Source organism: Chiloscyllium punctatum, chromosome 1 (assembly GCF_047496795.1).
Source record: "Chiloscyllium punctatum isolate Juve2018m chromosome 1, sChiPun1.3, whole genome shotgun sequence".
Lineage (NCBI taxonomy): Eukaryota > Metazoa > Chordata > Chondrichthyes > Orectolobiformes > Hemiscylliidae > Chiloscyllium > Chiloscyllium punctatum.
In genome coordinates, this window is record NC_092739.1 from 20,143,954 (window position 1) to 20,163,816 (window position 19,863).

The 19,863-nt window shown below is 40.8% G+C and overlaps 1 protein-coding gene across 4 annotated transcripts in view; it reads left to right on the forward strand.

Annotated features, from left to right (window-relative positions):
* Window positions 1-10,995: 10,995 nt before the first annotated feature.
* LOC140480227 (testican-3-like) overlaps window positions 10,996-19,863 on the forward strand; it is a 517,571-nt gene continuing 508,703 nt past the window's right edge. Inside the window, exons 1-2 of one of the 4 annotated variants that reach the window (XM_072575112.1) lie at window positions 10,996-11,014; window positions 13,393-13,554. In XM_072575112.1, coding sequence (XP_072431213.1) covers window positions 13,393-13,554 — 162 coding nt within the window. In that variant the 5' untranslated portion in view covers window positions 10,996-11,014. Of the gene's footprint in view, window positions 11,015-13,093; window positions 13,225-13,392; window positions 13,555-19,863 lie in introns of those variants that run through there. The other 3 variants (XM_072575034.1, XM_072575285.1, XM_072574971.1) reach the window with 3 other exon arrangements.

The window sequence follows — 19,863 nt, forward strand, 5'->3', positions numbered from 1 at the left end:
GATTTCTTCTTTTCATTTATAATAAATAAATTACCATATAAAAACAAAATCATATTACTAGAAATCTGGAGATGAGTTTTCAGGCCCTGCTGCAACCAGGACTCAAAATGAGCTGCTAAAAGTTGGTTCACTGAGATGGTGGCTCCTGGCTCCACTGTCATCTCCAATTCATTTTTGTATGGGCTGGATCACAGCTTGGACAGATTGTAGAGGGCCAATTTGGCAGATTAAGAATAGTTTTCGTCCACTTTAAACAGGGCTGAGTAAGGTTTTCTTGTTGGCCCCTGGGTTTCCACAGATTGTTGGGGTCGGTTTAGTTACTTGGAAGCAGACTTGCATAGGCGGATTGTTGGTCTAGCATTCCAGCTGGTTCAGAGGTTCCGCTGTGCCTGAGAATAGGACCATCACAGGCTGCTTTGTTTTTATTCACTCGTGGGATGTGGGCATCTCTGACCCATCAGCATTTATTGTCCATGCCTCGTTGCCCTTTAGAAGGTGATGGTAAGCTGCCTTCTTGAACAGCTGCAATCCATATGCTGTAGGTTAATCCACAATGGCATTAGAGAGGGAATTCCAGGATTTGTCTCAGCGACAGTGAGGGAACGGTGATATATTTCCAAATCAGGATGGTGAGTGGCTTTGAGGGGAACTTGCAGGTGGTGGTGTTCCCACGTACCTGCTGTCCTTGTCCTTCTGGATGCAAGTGATCACGGGTTTGGAAGATCCTGCCCAAGGATCTTTGGTGAATTTCTGCAGCGCATCTTAGTATACACTGCTGCTACTGAGCGTTGGTGGTGGACAGAATGCATGTTTGTGGATGTGATGCTAATCAAATAGCTGCTTTGTGTCACAATGCTGGTCCTTTTACAGAGTTACAGTGGCTTTGAGATTTTTTTTCAGAGAGGGGGTATTTGGCCAGGCTCCACATAGACTGAGTTTTAAAAAACTGGTATAATTAAGGAGCATGGCCAGCTCTCAAGCTGCGCAGGTCAGTTCAGTTCAGGTCAGGGGTGAGTTGAGTCAGGGTCACAGTTGAAACTGGAAGCTCTCTCCCTCCTTCTGCCCTTCTGACTTCATACCCTGTAAGTTTTTTGTGTCATTTTTACCTTTGTGCTAAGGGATGTGTTTATTGGGACTGTTGCAATTTTTTTAGAACAGCATCATTAAGAGGGGATAGCCTGTTGGGTTCGGATAGGATAAGTTATTTGAGTATTCTATTTTCAGTTTGTTGTGTTTTATTCCATAATTTTGTAAATAAATTCTGTTTATTTAAAACTTGGCAGTCGGACCACCTAATTCACTCTGGCAATATGCGCTGTACACTTACCTAAAACAAATAGCAAGGCTGGTCTACCAATGGTCTGGGATACCTGTTTAAAATGTTTTCAGGGGTCCAGTCTGGTCCTTAACATTTATCCTGGATGGTTGCAGGCTTCTTGCGTATTGTTGGAACTGCACTCATTCTAGGAAGTGGGGAGTAGTCCATGTCATTTCCGAATTGTGCCTTGTTGATGATGGACAGTCTTTTGGAGTCAAGAGGTGAGTTACTTGCTGCAGTAGGCCTTGCCTCTGACCTGCTGATGTAGCCATTGTGTTCTATGGTGAATCTAGTTGACTTAATGATCAATGCTATTCCCAAGGATGTTGATTTTGGGGAATTCAGTGACAGTAACACTATTGAGTGTCAAGGAGTAGTTAGATCATCTCATATTGGAGATGGTCATTGCCTGGCATTTGTGTGGCACAAATGTCCCTTCCTGCTTGTCAGTCCAAGCCTGGATATTGTCCAGATCTTGCTGCATTTGGGCAAGGACTGCTTCAATATCTGAGAATGTGGGAATGTACTAAACATCATACAATCGTCAGTGAACATTCCCACTTCTGACCTTATGATGGAGTGGAGGTCATTGGTGAAGCAGCTAACAATGGTTGGACCTGGGACACTATCCTAAGGAACTTCTGCAGATGTCATGGAGCTAAGATGAGTGACCCCCCCACCAACCATAATCACCTTCATGTCTGGCAAATGTGCCTCCAACCATTGAAGAGTTTTGATTCCAGTTTTGCTAGGGCTCCTTGATACCATAATCAGTTGAATGTGGCCTTAATGTTAAGGGATGTCACTCTCAACTCACCTCTGGAATTGTGAAGTGACATAACCACTCAGCTCTTGTGTCCATGTTTGAATGAAGGCTGTAATGTGGTCAGGAGCTGAGTGGCCCTAGTAGAACCCAAATTAGGCGTCACTGAGCAGGTTATCACTGAGCAGATGCTGTTTGATAGCACTATTGATGACACCTTCTATCACTTTTCTGATGGTTGAGGTAGACTGATGGGGGTTAGTTGGCTGGGTTTGATTTGTCCAGCTTTCTGTGTAGATGACATACCTGGGTAATTTTCCACATTGTCAGATAGATGCTAATATCGTAACTGTACTGGAAAAGCTTGGCTAGGATGTGGCAAGTTCTAGAGCACAAGTCTTCAGTAACATTGCCAAAATGTTGTTAGGATCATTAACTTTGCACAATCCAATGCCTCCAATAATGTTTTGATATCTCCTGGAGTGAGTCGAATTGGCTGAAGACAGGCTGGGGACCATTGGAGGAGGCCTAGATGCATCATCCATTTGGCACGTACAGCTGAAGATTGCTGCAAATACTTCAGCCTTATCTTTTAGACTGATGTGTTGGCCATCATTGAGGATATTTATGGAGCCTCCTCCTCAAGTGAATTGTTTAATTGCCCACCATTGGTCACAACTGGATGTTGCAGGACTGCAGAGCTTAAATCTGTTAGAGGGGTTCCCACACATGTTTCCCAAACTCACAATTCTGGTTGTAGTTTGGGCTGAATTAATATTGTAATTAATTTACTTTTAGTTGCAAATTATGAATACATTTGCTCCTGTAATGCTGTGAAAATGTATATAAGACACAATCAGAACTAAGTTGGATTGGTGACTTGCATTTCTTACTTTAAACTTTGTGGGAATAGAAAGGTTAAGTGAGTGAAAATAGTACCGGTCAACTCACCTGTGCAAGCACGTATGTATTCTAAAGGCAAAGAAAAGCAACACAATGACCAAAAAAGGTGATGATTATAAGACGTCAGATATAAGTCACATGTTAATTACAGACATTCTAATGGCAACTGTACTTGAGATTACCCAAAGCAATGAGATGAGGGACATTGTTAAGAAAACCTTGAAATTTCTTCTGCTTGCTCATGTTAGGGGAACAAGACATCTTGAAACAATGTGAAGGGTCCACCTGTTTGACGCTTATCAGCATGTAGAGCTTTCTGGGTCTTGAAACAGTCAAAATTGGAACTTTGAAACAGCTCATTTTGTCCATAAGGAATAATATTGTTTCTCACTTGCAGAGTTGACCATGCAGGAGTAGCCAAACTCTGATCACTACGGGTTCTGTACACAGGTACACATCTTTTTTCTAGTTGCCACTAAGCAGTCAGATGTTACATCTTTTCACCTGGGCATTTGATCAAAGGCAAGAAGGAACCAACAACCTTCTCAGTATCTCGCTTGAGTCCAGCAATGAGCTGGAGGGCAATATACCAATATTTCTGTGCATTAAGGTAAAGAAATTTAGGGGCAAATTTGGGGGATTGTGGAAGATTCAATGAAACAACCAGATATGTAAATATTTGATCTCATAGTGTAAGGTAGGGAGCTGAATGAAAGATTTTCAAAACATTAATAAAGGTTTTTGGGGCAGTGGGGGTGGGAGGAGATGGCACTTGGAAAGAGGTTCCCATCTGATGATTTGTTGGCTTGCAGTGATATGCTGATAGAATAGGAAGTTCAGGGACATTAGAGGCCCCCTACATTAGCAAAATGATGCACTGTTGCAACCATATAGTATTACACACATAGATATCAGGAGTAAGGGTGAAGGTGAGAGGAGAAACCCCTAGAATCTGTCAAGTGAGTTTGGTAAAATAATTAAAAAGCATTTAAGACTTGCTGTTAACCACTTTCCTGGATTTCCCAGTAAAGCCACCTGGGTCTGAATTTTCTCAGCGATGAAAGCGCTCTGAGCCTTTTTCAAAATTGCAGCAGAGTACCAAATCCAGAATTGCCAACCTGTATACAGCACCCAGTATTTTTTTCAGTGCAGGGTAACCAGGTTGGATTGTACTTTGCAGATGCATGGTGCATGGAGGAAACAGTACGTTTAAAAGTGTAGCTGCCTTCACTCAGATGGATTTTTGTCACCGAGGTTTGTGAAATATGACTTGTAGGATTTCCAAATTTACAAAGAAAATCTAAACCTTTGCAAAATTTATATCTGGATATGCAAAAGGTGACTCAGGTTAACCCAGTAATTGGTCACCAATATATGTGTCACGGTGCAGCAAGATCTGGCGCCACAGTCTGCCATTGTTCATGGCTTGTTTGTGGCACTCGATTTTGTTACAACCCACTTGGGAAAATGTGCTGGTTCCCTTTCCCCATTACTCCTGAGTCTACCTCGAAAGTTAGTAACTTAATAAAAATACACATAGCTCGAGTTACCTGTTGGTTGAAATCAAGTTAATGGAAAAACTGACCTGGTCTTATACTTAACAAGAACTATTTATACAAATAAGTAAATTTTAACCACAAATAAACAGCTATGAGCTATCAACGTATTTTACTTGTTAAAACTATAACTCCTTTTAAAACCCTTGCACACACATACAGACAAACAAAAAAAAACAATGACTTTATGGGTGGAGGAAAACTAAATCACGTGAAACACAGTTCAATAGCATCAGTCTACAGAGTTCATTGAGATCTTCTTTTTGCTTGCCAAGATGTCTTGTTCTTTGACTTCCTTTCTCAAGGTTGCTCACAAGATACACAAGGTAATTCGTACACTAACTACAACGATTCTTAATTATGAGTTAATGGTAACAATTTACAGCAACTTGTAGGAAAAAAATAACTGGGTTTTTTCAGGGTTCAGGTTTTTAATGCAGAGAGAACGAGTGACATAAATGTATCACACCGCGAGTCCATAGTTTTCTCAATGAATTATTCACATTCACAAGTTTTTCAGCTGCCCAGGAATCATACAGTCATAAAGTCACACAACATGGAAGCAAACCCTTCAGTTCAACCAGTCCATGCTGACCATATTCCCAAACTAAACTAGTCATACCTGCCTGTGCTTGGCCCATTCACCCGCTAAATCTTTCCTATTCATGAGAATAGCAATCTAGCAGAGGGACTAGGGGTTCAGGTATGTAATTTTTTGACATTTTCATCACAGATAGACAAAGTGGTTAAGAAGGCATTTAGCACACTTGCCTTCATCGCTTAAATTTGTGAGTACAGGAGTTGGGGCATCATGTTGAGGTTATACAGGATATTGGTGAGGCCTGTGTGCTGTTCTGGTCACAGTGTGTGTACTGCCCAGAAGACAAAAGGTTCACATAGAGTCATAGAGTTGTAGAGATGTACAGCACGGAAACAGACCCTTCGTCCAGCCTGTCCATGCTGACCAGATATCCCAACCCAATCTATGTCCCAACCTGCCAGCACCTGGCCCATATCCCACCAAACCCTTCCTATTCATATACCCATCCAAATGCCTTTTAAATGTTGCAGTTGTACCAGTCTCCACCACTTCCTCTGGTAGCTCATTCCATACACTTACCACCCTCTGTGTAAAAAGGTTGCCCCTTAGGTCTCTTTTATATCTTTCCCCTCTCACCCTAAACCTATGCCCTCTAGTTCTAGACTCCCCCAACCCCAGGGAAAAGACTTTGCCTATTTACCCTATCCATGCCCCTCATAATTTTGTAAACCTCTATAAGATCACCCCTCAGCCTCTGACGCTCCAGGAAAAACAGCCCCAGCCTGTTCAGCCTCTCCCTATAGCTCAAATCCTCCAACCCTGGCAACATCCTTGTAAATCTTTTCTGAACCCTTTCGAATTTCACAACATCTTTCCGATAGGAAGGAGACCAGAATTGCATGCAATATTCCAACAGTGGCCTAACCAGTGTCCTGTAAAGCCATACATGACCTCCCAACTCCTGTACTCAATACTCTGACCAATAAAGGAAAGCATACCAAATGTCTTCTTCACTATTCTACCTACCTGCAACTCCACTTTCAAGGAGCTATGAACCTGCACTCAAAGGTCCCTTTGTTAAGCAACACTCCCTAGGACCTTACCATTAAGTGTATAAGTCCTGCTAAGATTTGCTTTCCCAAAATGCAGCACCTCACATTTATCTGAATTAAACTCCATCTGCCACTCTCAGCCCATTGGCCCATCTGGTCAAAATCCTGTTGTAATCTGAGGTTACCTTCATCGCTGTCCACTACACCTCCAATTTTGGTGTAATCTGCAAATTTACTAACTATACCTCTTATGCTCGCATCCGAATCATTTATGCAAATGACAAAAAGTAGAGAACCCAGCACCAATCCTTGTGGCACTCCACTGATCACAGGCCTCCAGTCTGAAAAATGACCCTCCTCCACCACCCTCTGTCTTTTACCTTTGAGCCAGTTCTGTATCCAAATGGCTAGTTCTCCTTGTATTCCATGTGATCTAACCTTGCTACCAGTCTTCCGTGGGGAACCTTGTCGAACGCCTCACTGAAGTCCATGTAGATCACATCTACCACTGTGCCCTCATCAAACCTCTTTGTTACTTCTTCAAAAAAACTCAATCAAGTTTATGAGACATGATTTCCCATGCACAAAGCCATGTTGAGTATCCTTAATCAGTCCCTGCCTGTCCAAATACATGTGCATCCTGTCCCTCAGGATTCCCTCCAACAACGTGCCCACCAGAGACGTCAGGCTCACTGGTCTATAGTTCCCTGGCTTGTTCTTACCACCCTTCTTAAACAGTGGCACCATGTCAGCCAACCTCCAGTTTTCCGGAACCTCACCTGTGACTATCAATGATACAAATATCTCAGCAAGGGGCCCAGCAATCACTTCCCTAGCTTTCCACAGAGTTCTAGGGTAGAGCTGATCAGGTCCTGGGGGTTTCTTCACCTTTACGCGATTCAAGACATCCAGCACTTCCTCCTCTGTAATATGGATATTTTTCAAGATGTCACTATCTAAGCATGCTTTCCTGGAGTTTGTGTTTCATCTTGCTATATGCAAAATCCGCTTAAGTGACTGTTTAACAGTTACATTGACAACGACCTTCAAGACAGCACTCATGCTTGAGTCAGCTTGAGAAACTGGATTTGTCTCGACTCATCTGGTGGTGTAAGGTTAAACTCCAACAACCCCCTGCATCCCAATGTGCAAGTCTGGCCACATAGTAAAGTTTCATCTGAATTTGATTTGGGGAGTCAGGAATTTTCCTCATTGCAATGGAGTGAAAGTTCAAGCTCTGTTTTCTGATGCATCAGCTGCTCTTTGGGCTCATTGAGGACCGTGCACTGTTGAGAATTTCTTCAGTGAAACTGACAGGTTGGGAAGCTTTCATTAGTGAATCTGAATTTCTTCAGCCATGAAATCAAGAGGCTGCTGTTCACATCATTTTGTCCTTCAGGAAGTGCTGTCACCATTCCAGAAGGTGATTGTCAACTTCTTAGAAAATACTTTACCTACCCAGGATTTTACTTGCCTTCAGCTGCAGTTTCCTGTTGTCAACCTTCACCATGATAAGGAAGCAACTTGCGCATCTCCACTTTGCACTTTTGATGATGGGCAAGAGTAGGAACACTATGAGCACAGTCAGGTCCAGCAATTGTCTTTTACTCAGCCATATGCCTCACAACATGGAAGAGGGGATAGACACCAACATCTAGCTGGAATGAGGTGATAGCCCCACCATAACGGCTGCAGGCAAAGGATCAATTCCCTAGCATGTTTGAACACCAATGTTGACAAGCCTAATATATAGTATTGTATCACTTCTTATTATCCAATTTTATGACATTTTCATTCCACATATATACAATATCAAATGCATTATCCTCATCAAAACCTCAGTACTTGAACACCCAGAGACCACAATCTGACTTTCATAATTCCATGCGATTTCCAATAAGTAAATTATACTTGTCCAAGTACCTATTACTTTTGTCCCAAATTAACGTTTCTAAAAACTATCCTAGAACAAATTCAACTGCCTGGCCTGTAGTTACTGGGCTTATTCTTCTACTGTTTGAAAAAAGGATAAACAGTTTGCAATTCCCCAGTCCACTGATACCATCCCAGTACCTAAGAAGTGGAAAGTTATGGTTAATTCCACCACAATCTCCACGCATCTGAAGATGAGTGTTATGTGGTCCTGATCTTTTATCAACTTTGAAGTATAGCTGGCCTTTATGGTCCCTCTGTTTCAACATTTCCTTTGGACCATGTGGTACCTCAACTATTTCCTCTTTCCTCATGGGTCTGATGACAATTTCTTCCTTGATGAAAGGTAAGTATGAATTACTCATTTAGTATCTCAGTAATGCTCTCTGCTTCCATCCGTAGTGCTCCTTTTTGGAACCTAATCGGATTTTATTACCTTGTTTTATGATAGTATGGGTTACAGAATATTCTTTTTTTTGAGATTTTCCAGCTGACCCTTCCAAAAATCAGTTCTTTTTTTGCTTGGATTTTCTTTGTCCTAGCAATTTGACATCTGTCAAACACACCCTTTTCTGTTTCAACTCAGTATCTCATTCATTATTCAGTGAGTTCTGACTTTGGTTGCCTTAACTTTCCCTCTCATGGGAATGTACTTTTCTAAATATTTGAAGTTGAAACATCTATTCTTTAAAGACAGCAAATTATAGTTCTGCCTGCCAATCATTGATTCCAATTTACCCAAACCAGATCTGTGCTGTTTTTAAACTACAGGGATCTAGTCTTAGGCCATTGAAATTGGATCACTTCCAATTTGATACTGCTTCTCCAGATTGCTTCTTCTCCTTTTCCATAGCTAACCTAAAGCTTATAATACAATAATCACAGTTCCTTAATTGAGAAAATGACCTAATTTATTGCTTAAAACCATATCAATAAAGTCTCCTCTCTCAATATAAGGGAAATGTACTGTTCAAGAAAACTCTCCTGAACACACTTAAAAAATGCTTATCACTCTCTTCCCTTCACACTGTTATCTCAGTGTATGTTGGGATAATTTAATTCCCCTTATTTCCACTCTATAGTTCTTGCACTATTCTGTGTTTATCTGCAAATTTGTTCCTTTTTAAAAAACTTTCCCCCCTCCTATCGTAAAGATGTTGTGAAACTTGAAAGGGCTCAGAAAAGATTTACAAGGATGTTGCCAGGGTTAGAGGATTTAAGGGAGACACTGAAAAGGCTGGGGCTGTTTTCCCTGGGCCTGATACTAGATTAGATGAGGATATCTGGTTAGCATAGGTGAGTTGGACTGAAAGATCTGTTTCCGTGCTGTACAACTCTCTGACTCTATGTTCATGACTTATAGAAGACATCCAGTAGTATAAAGGCATCTTGATTGCTTCTTCACCTGAATCAACTAGATTCTATCCTTGACCCCTTCTCTCTCTGTAGAACTTCAACATTCTCTGTAATCAATACTGCTATCCCTCTTCCTTTCTCTTCCCAGAGCACCATATATCTAAGAATATTGAATACCCATTCATGCCCTTTTTTAAGCCAAATATTTGTTGTCACCACATCACATGCCTATAATCACTATATTTGCATGTAGCTCACCAATGTTGTCAATAGATAATGACATTTGAAAATCATTCAGAAGCATTTGTCACAGTCAACAGATCAGCTTGTTTCTCAATTTCCCAAACTTCAACACCCTTTAAAACTATTCATGTGATAATGTGTTATTTCCCTGTGTCTAAGGGATATGGTGGTTCAGTGGTTAGCACTGCTGCCTGATAGTGCTAGGGACCTGGGTTCAATTCCTGCCTCAGGAGTTTGCATGTTGTCTGTGTGGGTTTCCTCCCAAATTCCAAAGATGTGCAGGTTAGGTGAATTGCCATGCTAAATTGCCCATAGTGTTAGGTGCATTAGTCAGGGGTGAATGTAGGGGAATGGGTCTGGGTGAGTTGCTCTTCGGAGGGTCGGTGTGAACTTGTTGGGCTGAAGGGCCTGTTTTCCACACTGTAGTGAATCTAATGGAATCACAAAATGGTTACAGAAGACCGTTCAGTCTATCATGATTGTGATGGTATTCTGAAGCAGCAATTCACTTGGTACTACTTACTGCCCTGTCTATTCTGCATTCATTTTCAGGTAGTGATACAATTTCTATTTGAAATTTTAAGTTGGCTTGCCTCCACTACATCATCAGATCCTGACCACTCCTTATGTGATGAAAGTTTTCCCCAAGTTGCCGTTGGTTCCTTTGCCCGTTGTGTTAAATCTGAGCCTCAGATTTTGAATTCTGCCACTATCAAGAACAATATCTTTTACACTACCTGCTAGACCGCTCATGGTTTCAAATGCCTGCATTAAATGTCCAGATGAGAAGTTCCAAATCTCTGCGGATCTATTCTGTAGTCTTCCTGATGCTTTCAGATCTTCCTGAAGACCGAGACCTTAATACCTTAATCAACAGAAAACCATTTATTTGTATAAGGATTAATGGATATAAGATGTCTAATAAATGGTCTCTAATTATTAATTTATGTTTATGAAAGGATCAAGAATATTTTCTGAAAGCCTTTCCTTGACGTTCTCATTGTTAGAATATATGTGCGTCTACGCTAAACCTGGTAGACTCATTTGCCACACAGAGCCTGTAATTGTACAGCGAAACATTCAGTCCTATACAGCGTTCTGTATATCATGTTAGTTGCGCACGTTTTGAAAACGATTAATTAAACCATTCCATCGACTAAATTCGAGAGTTCAATTCCGATGAGGTTGGAAACGCAGCCGCAGTACTGATAGACCGCAAGGAGGCGCTCATGACCTTGACTTCAGTGTCGTGCGAGATTCAGATTTCTCAGAAATCAGGCAACGGAGTCCTCGCTGAATTTCCTGGCCCGCCCGAGTGCAGTTACCTAAGTCTCTAAAAGTGTCCAAAAGGTAACACAACCGTCAATATCAAAATAAAGCAAATTAAGTATTAATGTTGATTTTGAACAATGTGCACGTTGCAGTCGTTGATTTGTTGCATTACTCTTGTGAAAGGTAAATTGAAAAGTGTTTGTTTAGCTTTTGCAGCTGGAAAACGTTTGCAGGAGTTGGTTTCAGGTGATTGGTGTGCGCTGTGTTTCACCGACGGATCGCGGCAGGCAGCGCCGAGTTGTCTTTGACGGCAGCGCCGCATAAACCCATGGCTAGGGTTCTTCAGTGCTTACAATTTGAATCATGCTTCTTGTCACTGGCATAGAATTCCAGCTTACTTTCGAAATATTTTCACTGAGACAACACCCCTTCTAAGTTGGCGCAACACTATATTTTAAATAGCCCGTGTGCAGTTCTGAACATTGCCAACCCTGAAACTCAAGTCTAATTAGTTTGTAATATGGTAATTAACGCTATTGCCTTCGTACATCACACTGCTTAAGATCACATTAAATCCCTTTCTGGGACAGGCCACTTGAATTATTAATTATTTCCACTGAACTCCACTGCACTCAGGCGCCTGTAATGGATTCCCGGTGTTGACAAAGGGCTGTAACTAGAGCTATTGATTGTGGTCGAGAAGCCAGCAAAGATTTTAGCCACCTCGCTGGCCCTATGGTTTTCCATGTGCAATATGCATCCTCCATTTATCACACAGGTACGTATGAGTATTATCAGAAAGCGGAAACCCACGCTCCGGGGATCAGATAAGGCACAAGCAAGAAATATTGCTGAATACATAGTTGTTTCAAAAGCTACCAACGACCATGTCACTGTCACAATACTTATAACCTTCAGATCCAATAGGATAATAGTCATTACATTGATGAACTGTTTAAATGTCCTCCCATCAATGAACAGAAATAAGTTTTATAATACTTCAACTTTTACATTTGGATAACTTGGGAGTGACGAAAAATCCCTTCCATTTCCGCTGGTTTTGCCCAGCTCGGGTCGCACCAGAGGCTTTTTGCTCCGGGAGAACTGTCATTTGTTGGCCGAGGAAAAGGGGGTCAGGCGCCGCCGGTGGTCGGAGACCGCGTGGGTCTGCGAAACACTTAACCAGAGCAGTTGTCACTGTTGCAATAAAATTGAACTGCATGTTTTATTTAGCAAATCATTCATAACGCAATCATAATAACAGCAACTGCAGCACCAACCGTGAGCATTAAATCCTACAGTGTAACGTTAATGTTTATTATTTGAGAGGGAGTATATGAGGGCGCTGCGAATTACTAACAGCTTGGTCATCCGCGAGGAAGATAGAATGAAAAGGCATTTGAATCTGATTACACAGAATTGACCAGACATATCCTAAGGGGAAAGCTCGGACAAGCTTACTTCCGACGGGGATGGGTGGGGACGCATTTTCACAACTTTTTGCTTTGTTTTTCTTTAATACCATGAGTTTTGAACTATTAGAGTTGGGAAGAAGCCACCAAAACCTTTTATCTTTGCCTCAACAAAGTCTTGAAGTCACTTTGTGCATCCACACACGTGTCTGCTCGAAGGGAACAAAGTAACACCCCGGAGCTAAATGAATTGGCAAGGACAAGAATCGAATCATTTTCAAACAAAAAACCTGCGAGGAGTTCACCAACCTCATTCTTTTTGCTCATGTCGCTGCTCACGTAAATCGGGCTTTAAGTGAACCCATAGGTGAAATCAAACTCCTTACTGGCAAATTAAATTCAGAAAACAAACAAACAAAATAAAAAAAACACCACGGGTTGTAGAAATCTGTAAGAAATAGTGGGATACTCGGGCTCAGGCAGTATCTGTGTCAACTTTTCAAGACCTCTGGTCAGAATTGAAACAACAAAAAGAAGATACAAATGTCCGTGGGGAGGAGGGATAAATGTGATCAGTGGGAAGTCCATCACTTGGTGTGTCCATATTGATTAGTCACGACAGCGTTGGCCCTTTCACGCGGTGACTGCGCTTGTTTCCCTCAAGGTGCGCACACCCTCCTCCACCTTCGCCCTAACCACCACCAGCGTGGGGGGAGCGCTCCCGGGGGCCTCGCGCTCGCTCCCGGCCAGGGTTGGAGCGAGCGAGCGCGCACTGCGCTCGTGCCCGGCGCGCGCCCTCGCCACCTGGAGTCCCGGCGCTCGAGCCAGTCGCGTGCGGAGGGAGAAGGGAGCTGCAGCGGAAAGCAAAGAGCAAGGGTATCTAGCTCTGTCTCTGTCTCTCTCTCTCTCTCTCTCACACACACACACGCTGGGAATTTAAACAGCAGGCTTTCAACTTGTTCTCGCGCGTTGCTTTACTCCCTTTTACTTACACTGTCTTCCTCCCTGCATCCCCCCTCCTTCCTTTCTGTCTCTCTTTCACAGATGATAAAGGTCCTGATATGTGTTGTTGTTGTAGCCTTCCTGCAAACAGAAGGCAGGCAACGGGCGACGTCGGACAGCGGCAATTTTCTGGATGATAAACAATGGCTGACTACTATCTCGCAGTATGACAAGGAGCCGGGACACTGGAATAAATTCCGAGACGTATGTACCTGTTTCCGTGTTTGTGCCTGTGGGTCGCAGCAGGGGAGAGAGGGGGGGGTTTGGGCGAGAGACGCTCTCTCGGAGTCTGCTCCTGAACTCCGGGCAGTGTGTGCACTGCGCTAACTGCTCCCATCACCTGGCGTTTCTGTCTTCAAACTCCAAACATTTCAAAGTCTCCGGCTGATTTAAGCTGCGCTCACGACGCTCTATATGGTTTCAACTTCGTTGTTGGTAACTAATTGAGTCAAATGTCGGTTTGATAACTGATATTTTGTACACTTGCAGTGCAAGCAATTGTTTATCTCTGTCCATTGAAACACCCCGAATTGACAGGTTAGGCTTTCTGAATGTACCGTGTTAGCACAGTCTGGTTTGAATTGAACAGGTACGCGAAATATTAAAAAAATGGGAATATGGGGACCTCGCAGGTGCCCTCCTTTAGCTGGTCAGATCAGTACGTTTTCAATATCCCCACTGCCGCTGGACTACTTGACTCTTTGATGATCTCCGATCGATTTGCCTTTTTTTTTCATTTGTTTGGACGGCGTGCCGGCAGTTTTCTCCCGACATTCCGATTCAGATGGTCAATCGCATCAAAAAACTGAGCTAAGTATATCTGAAGAGAAGTCACTGAATTAGTGGCCTGATATTTATCGCTCGTGTGCGTTGGCAAGGGGGCGTTCAGAGAGAGTCAGCGACGGTGTTGACAATCTGACTCCACAGACATATCAAAGTGTTTTCCTGCAGACTAACCAGTGGAACCCCCAAACGGGGTCTGAGAGGTGATGATGACCAACAGCCTAACTGGTGTGCTTTTGAAAAATGTTGGTGCGTAAAATTAAACTGCAATACTTTCATCGATATCACAATCATGACCGCTCAGCTGCAGGTATAATGTACCTGTTATTTGCATTGGTGAACTTAATGACCCACCTACGGGGGAAGCAAAAGAAAACTAGAGACGAATAACACTCTACCAGACTGCCCACATGATAGTCAAATTTTTGATCACCTTTCTTTTAAGGTCGGGGACTTGCTTCTGTATGTTTTTGACTAAAAAGGTAGGGAATAACGTGACAGGCATTTTAAAAAAAAAACTCAAAAAAGTTTTTTTCAAGCCAACGGATAGGGAATAATTATCCTGAAACTTAAAACAATTTACAGGTGAAATTTCTTTTTTTTGTTGATCAGTTTTGTGCTAAATATCAAATTAGACCAAGATTAAAAGACAATGAAACGTCTAAGATAAAAAAAGCATGAAAGCAACATTCTGTGGAAATATGACTTAAAAAAAAAACAAGGGAATGTTGGAATACTTGACTCAGGCAGCACATGCTTTACTGGTTAAGAGTAAATTAACTAAAATGAGTAATGTAATTTCTTTAACAAAAGGAAATGTACAGAAACAAGATAACATTTCTGTTATTTTTCAATATTATACTGTTTTCCTCCAAGATTGTAAAATTTAAGGAAATGTTTATTTTATATAAATACATTATAACATGACATTTCCTTTAGAAGCAGCAAAGCATAATTAAGTTCAAACCCTGAACATGTTGGGAAGCTTTCTTCTCCATCACAGGTACAGAAATTTAGTGGAATTACCATTGGAAATGACAATTAGCCAGCGCTGCAATACTGTCTTGTCACTGACCCATGAGGGAAAATTGATAGTCGCTTCCACCTCTAATCACAGATTAAAGCCATCTTTTGGCTTTCTCACAATATCCCTGAAGCCCCTTTCTAAAAACATATTTGTTTCAAACTGATAGTTTTCAGTAGCCTTTTCTGGTAATGTTATTGCACAGCTGCCCTTTTCTGGCTGAGCCATTTTGATTGACTTTCCTTCTTATACAGTGAATTCTAACTTCTAGAATTTTAATTTTAAACTAAAAAAATTTCTTTGTGATCTAAGAGAAAAGCATCCATTGAAATACATAATTTTAGAAAAAAATGTACCTTACCAGAAATTTATACCTGGCCAATTTAACCCATCTTTATTGCAACAGCGTCCTTACCAAATAAGAGATGCTGTCACGTCTTGAATTTTGTGTGTTCATTTGACCAGGTATCCAATGTTGCTGCTGACCAAGCTCAAGTCCTGAATAATCATTATGGAACTGAGAAGTGGGAATTTTCCACTGCATAGTGTTAGTGACGCTCCATTATTAAAAAAAGTACTAGCAAGTGATCTGCAGCCAGAGCTGGTAGAATAGGTAAGGAACATTGAGCTGCAAAATTTAGAGAGGAATGTGAGTTTATGATGTACACAATAAAGAAGAACAAATTCAGGGAGATTAGTTGACTTCACCAAAGGGAGGATTGGATTAATCTTCTAGCATGTGTTTACTGGTTCCCCTCATCCTATTAAACCTTGTTTTCTTCTTGTAACAATAGTCTCTGTGAACAAAGTACAGCACTTTACATATGCGTGAAGGCCCTTATTATTGCAACATACTGATTACATTACACATGTCCAGCTTTGTCAGACCTTTTTCACCAAGCACCTGTAACTTCTTAGCGGTCTCTCTATCTCTCTCAAGATCAATAATAATCTTTGTATAAGGTAGTGATTGTCTGTGATGTATTGAGTGAAATTCCAATCTGAATGCTGTCTTACATCACAGCAGTACAAACTACCAAGATTTGCAAATTAGCCTGTGAAAACTCAACGTCCTGTCTTTATCAGCAGCAAAGCACATCAAATATCAGATTTATCTATTATATATTCTAGATTTTTCTTGATTGTGACATGGTGCCTGAGTGTTCCATTCATTATATTTCTGACCTGTAAATCTAAGAGCTGTGACTCTAGCAGTCCCTCCAATGCTTGGTCCTATTGGATATTATGGCATAATGAAAGTGCTTTACACTGACAATTATTTGTATCACTTTGCATGGATTTTGGTCCCTGTTTCACCCATCAAAACTGAATTTGATTCCACGTAAAGGAGACAATTGATATTTTAAATTACCTGATCTGCAAGGAGTTAGATTGTTTGTTTGTTTGTTTGTTTCTATGGCCTGAATGCACTCCTCCTTCTGGAGGAACCAACCTCTGCCCTCCTGGAGGCCAACTCCCTTGGCATGTAACTGAAGAGTAACACTAGGGAATGGGAGGGTAGAATGTTCAAATAAAAAAAGTCTAACATTTTCTTTCATCATCTATCCTGATAATGACTACTCATAAGGGCTCCTTATCACTGTGTATGCATTTTCCAAAGAAGGCTAAAACCTAATATTTTTCTTTTGTAAAAAGGTTCCAAGAGATTACAGTTGAACTTGTGTAAAATCAACAGAAATACTGAGGGGATCTAATGCAATTTCACATTTTGCACCTTACTGCATAGGAATTATCTTACAATCTCAAACATCCAAAGCCATATCTGTGATGGCATTCTCACGTCTAACTTAGTAGGTTGTATGTTCAACTCCACTCATGGCATGAGCATACAATCTAATAGTTGACAGTTTAATGCAACATCAGGAGGTGTTGGGGACCAGATATTAGACTGGAATTGAAACTAAGGATGATGTGCTAATTCAAATGATGTAAAAGGTCCCATAGAATTATTCGAAGGAGAGCTTGGGATTTCTGCATGGTGTGCTCCATCAAATAATGTAACTTACAGATTATATGATCATTTTCACTTTACTGTTATGGGATTTTGCTGTGAACACATTGGCTATTGTGGTTTCTAAATTACAGCAATGACTACACTTGAACAAAGTACTTAATTGTTTGTAAAGTGCTTTGGGATTTCCTGAGTTTATGAAGGAGCTGTAAAAATGCAAATCCCTTATTGAACTGTATTTGCACGTACAGGTCCACTAGGTCAGTTTTTCTTCCCTGAATCTGTTTGTAATATACTTGATGATTTTCCATATAACTTGGTAATAACTACAACTCTGGAGGTTTAACTTCATGGACAACCTAGAGTATATCGTCAGTCTATTTATCCATTGGTGTATTCAGTTTCAGGGTTCTTTGCACCAAGATCGTGACTAGCACCATCCCATTCTGCCAACGTCTCTTGAACGCTGACTCTAATCCTGCTTCCTTGTCACAAAAATCTAATATCATTGCCCTTGCTTTGATCCATTTCCCTCAGAAGGCAGTATTCTGCCCTGCTCTGTTTTTGTAAGTTTGGCAGTAACTGCACCCAATCCTGTCCTATGTTGAGTGTTTCATTGCATTCTGGTTTCAGTGTCCAAAATAGCAATACATTAGGATAATGGATAAAGAACTGTGGATACTGGAAATCTGAAACAAAACCAGAAATTTCTGGGAAAACTGACCAATTCTGGCAATATCTGTGGAAAGAAATCAACGTTTTTTATGTCCGGTGACTCTCCTTTTAGAAGCAACCATACCTGCTGAGTATCTCCTGCAATTTCTGTTTATGTGACATGTTAGGATAGTTCTGTAGATTGTAAACACAGAATTTAAGCTGGAACATCATGTTTCCCAACCTTATTATTACAGCTAATTTTACAAGTACTACTGAAAATTGAAAATGAATTAAATGGTTCAATGCTCAGACAATCAAATTATTCTGCTGTAATATCTTGCTTTGTCCTGAGTTCAGATGTAAGCAACATTTTCCTACCCTACAGACATAAAAGAAATGCAAAGTCTTTCCAGTCTCCCTTCCAGCTATTGTCATTATTGTTGTTTTCCACTCACTTGCCCTTGTCCTTGGCTTTTTTCTAACTTGTGCTCAATTCAACTTTGAATACTGTTGCATTTATTCCCCTTTTAAGTTTCAGATCGTTTTTTTAAAATCTGATCTTCATCTATAGCCAGGGAAGGTGTTTTATGACTCCTTTTGATTCTTGAGCTATATAAAAGGTGAAAGAAATATTGTAAATTGGAAAAGAATACATGTTAGAGACAGGAACATACATTTAGAAATATACAGAATTGAAATAACGATAATGGAAAAGACAAAATAGAGGGAGAAAAACATGGGGGATATAATTTGCGTGGAACAAGAAGATGATGAAGTTTTAAATATTTATTGTATTAATGTAATCACCGTCAAGAAGAATTGTGTCCGTATAGTAACCAAGGAGGGCACTTGTGATAAACATGAATAAAGTAACGTTGAGTGGGGGGGAAATGTTAACAAGTGAGTTTAAATTTAGTAAAACCCCAGTTCCAGATAAGATATCTCCTAGGTTGGGAGGAAAGGAAAAAGATTGCGAAGAGCTTGATTTTCAAATCTTCTTTGTGCACTGGAGAGATGATTGGAAGACAATAATATGTTACAATTATTCAAGAAGAATAGTGGGGATAAGGCCATTGAGTTTAACATCAGTAGTAAGGAAACTTCTGGAAAGAGTTCTGCGGAACAAATTTTATCACCACTTGGAGAGTCAAGGATTAATTAGGGCTAGTCAGCATGTTGTTATCAGAGGATGACCATGTCTAACAAGTTTATTTGAGTTTATCTAATCTAACATGTATGTAATAATGAATGTGCTCCCTTTCTGTTTAGCACTTTCAGTAACATCATCTATTATGATTTATCAGCTTTCTCGTGTCTTTTTGGAAATGCTGAAACATATGTTTTCTTCCGTTTGGCCTTTGATATGAATGAGTGAATCCCAAATCCTGCATTATTTGATCTCCATTGTAGGTGGTGCCACTGCCTACTTATTGTTTGAAACATCCAATATCTGTTTGCTACTTCAGGATACTTGGGGAAACAACTTGACTCATCCAAGTGGATTTTGCTATCTTAATGTTCTTTCTTGCTTACAAGTTCCTCTAATTCTGATTGTCTATTTCCTGGCACTATTTACTACTCTTGAACCTCCCTTCCATGGACCTAAGGCACAGATGACCCCATTCCTCTATGACTGATTGAGTCTTTGTTCACATATGCCTCCATAACCGTGAAACCACATATCCCCTTTTCATACATGGGCCTTGGTCTTCTGTGACTTCCCTTATCAATCTTCCAGATTTTTATTTAGATGGTTTGATGTTTTAATGAGAAGGTTTGGGTTTCTGAAAGCCATTTCTAAGATTTTCCAAACCATATATATTTTATTTTTGATCCTTAATTTTGAAATGCTGGCTTGCTGCTATGTTAAATAAATAAATCTTCCTCATTCACAGTTAGTGGAAGGTTAAATGCGCATCAGCCATGATTGAATGGCGGAGTGGACTCGATGGGCCGAATGGCCTTACTTCCACTCCTATGTCTTATGGTCTTAACTTTTTTTTTCTCTGCATGGAGCAGAATCTGAATTTGGGGGAATGTTGTTGTAGCGTTGGATTTATGTTTGGATTAAAATATT